The 1,173-nt window shown below is 51.1% G+C and overlaps 1 protein-coding gene across 1 annotated transcript in view; it reads right to left on the bottom strand.

The window, feature by feature from the left end:
* LOC101851353 (potassium channel subfamily K member 1) overlaps positions 1-1,173 on the bottom strand; it is a gene marked incomplete at its 5' end in the record, with an annotated part of 47,167 nt that overhangs the window by 2,963 nt on the left and 43,031 nt on the right. The window contains 1 exon segment of the mRNA XM_013083897.2: positions 35-219. Within this exon segment, the coding sequence (XP_012939351.1) occupies positions 35-219 (185 nt within the window).

Raw genomic sequence — 1,173 nt, 5'->3', positions numbered from 1 at the left:
ATGTGTAGAGACACAACTTTCCTATCTCTCGCACCTGTTTCGTGTACTTGCTGGAGTTACCGGTCTCAGCTGGTTTCAGCCTTGTTTCCTCGTCCGCTTCTTGCTTTCCTTCGAGTTCGTCACTCTTTAGGTAGAAGTGATAGCCCAGGTTGAGCTCTGGGATGTCGTAGAAGACGGTGATCAGCAGCAGCAGCATGGTGATACCTATCAGGAGGTAGACTGTGGAGGAGAGAGGCGAGAGGTGAGGACGAGGAGTACGAGGTTGAGGAAGGGGGGAGGGGGGGAAGGAATTAGAGACGAGAAAGATGGAAGTGGAGGAACATGCTCAGCAGCAGCAGAAGCATAGAGATGCCCATCGGGAGGTAGAGTGTGGAAGAGGGAGGCAAGAGGTGAGGAGGAGGAAGAGGGGGAAAAGGGGGAGGAGGAAAGGTGGGGAGGGGGGAAGGAATGAGAGATGAGAGAGGTGGAGGAACAAGTTCAGCAGCAGCAGAAGCATAGAGATGCCCATCAGGAGGTAAACTGTGGGAAAGAAGGGAGGAGCAGGAGGAAGAAGAGGAGGAGTAGGAGGAGGAGTAGGAGGAGGAGTAGAAGTAGGAGGAGGAGGAGGAGGAGGAGAAAAAAGAAGGGGGAAAAGAAAAGAGAGTGAGAATAAGGAAGAGGGAGGAAGAAAAAGACCATGATTAGTAGCAGCAACACAGTGATCCCCTTGGCGACGTAGACTGTGAAGGCGAGAGGGGGAAGACAAAATGAATGAGAGATGAGAAAGAGGAAAGAGGAAGAGGAATGGGAAAGGAGGGGGAGAAAAAGGTATGAGAGGTGAGAAATAGGAAGGAGCAGGTGGGGGAGGAGGAGGAAGAGGAGGAAGAGGAGGAAGAGGAGGAGAAGGGGGAGGGGAGAAAAAAAGGAATGATAATGAGAAAAAGAAGGGAGGAGGAAGACAGAAGCAGGAAGAGGAGGAGAAGGCAGAAAGAAGGGAGGGGAGTGTACAGAGAAACATTGGTAGTCTGTGGACGGGAAAGGGGGGGGGAGTGAGCTCTCACAGAACACTTGCAGTTTATGGACACTTGGACGACATTTTAGGGACACTTGGACGACATAGGGACACTTGGACGACATTTTAGGGACACTTGGACGACATTTTAGGGACACTTGATTTTGAGTTGAATCATAACA

This window comes from Aplysia californica, unplaced genomic scaffold, assembly GCF_000002075.1.
Source record: "Aplysia californica isolate F4 #8 unplaced genomic scaffold, AplCal3.0 scaffold00260, whole genome shotgun sequence".
Classification (NCBI taxonomy): domain Eukaryota; kingdom Metazoa; phylum Mollusca; class Gastropoda; order Aplysiida; family Aplysiidae; genus Aplysia; species Aplysia californica.
The sequence above is the reverse complement of the archived record's forward strand: the minus strand, read 5'-3'. Positions and strand labels throughout refer to the sequence as shown.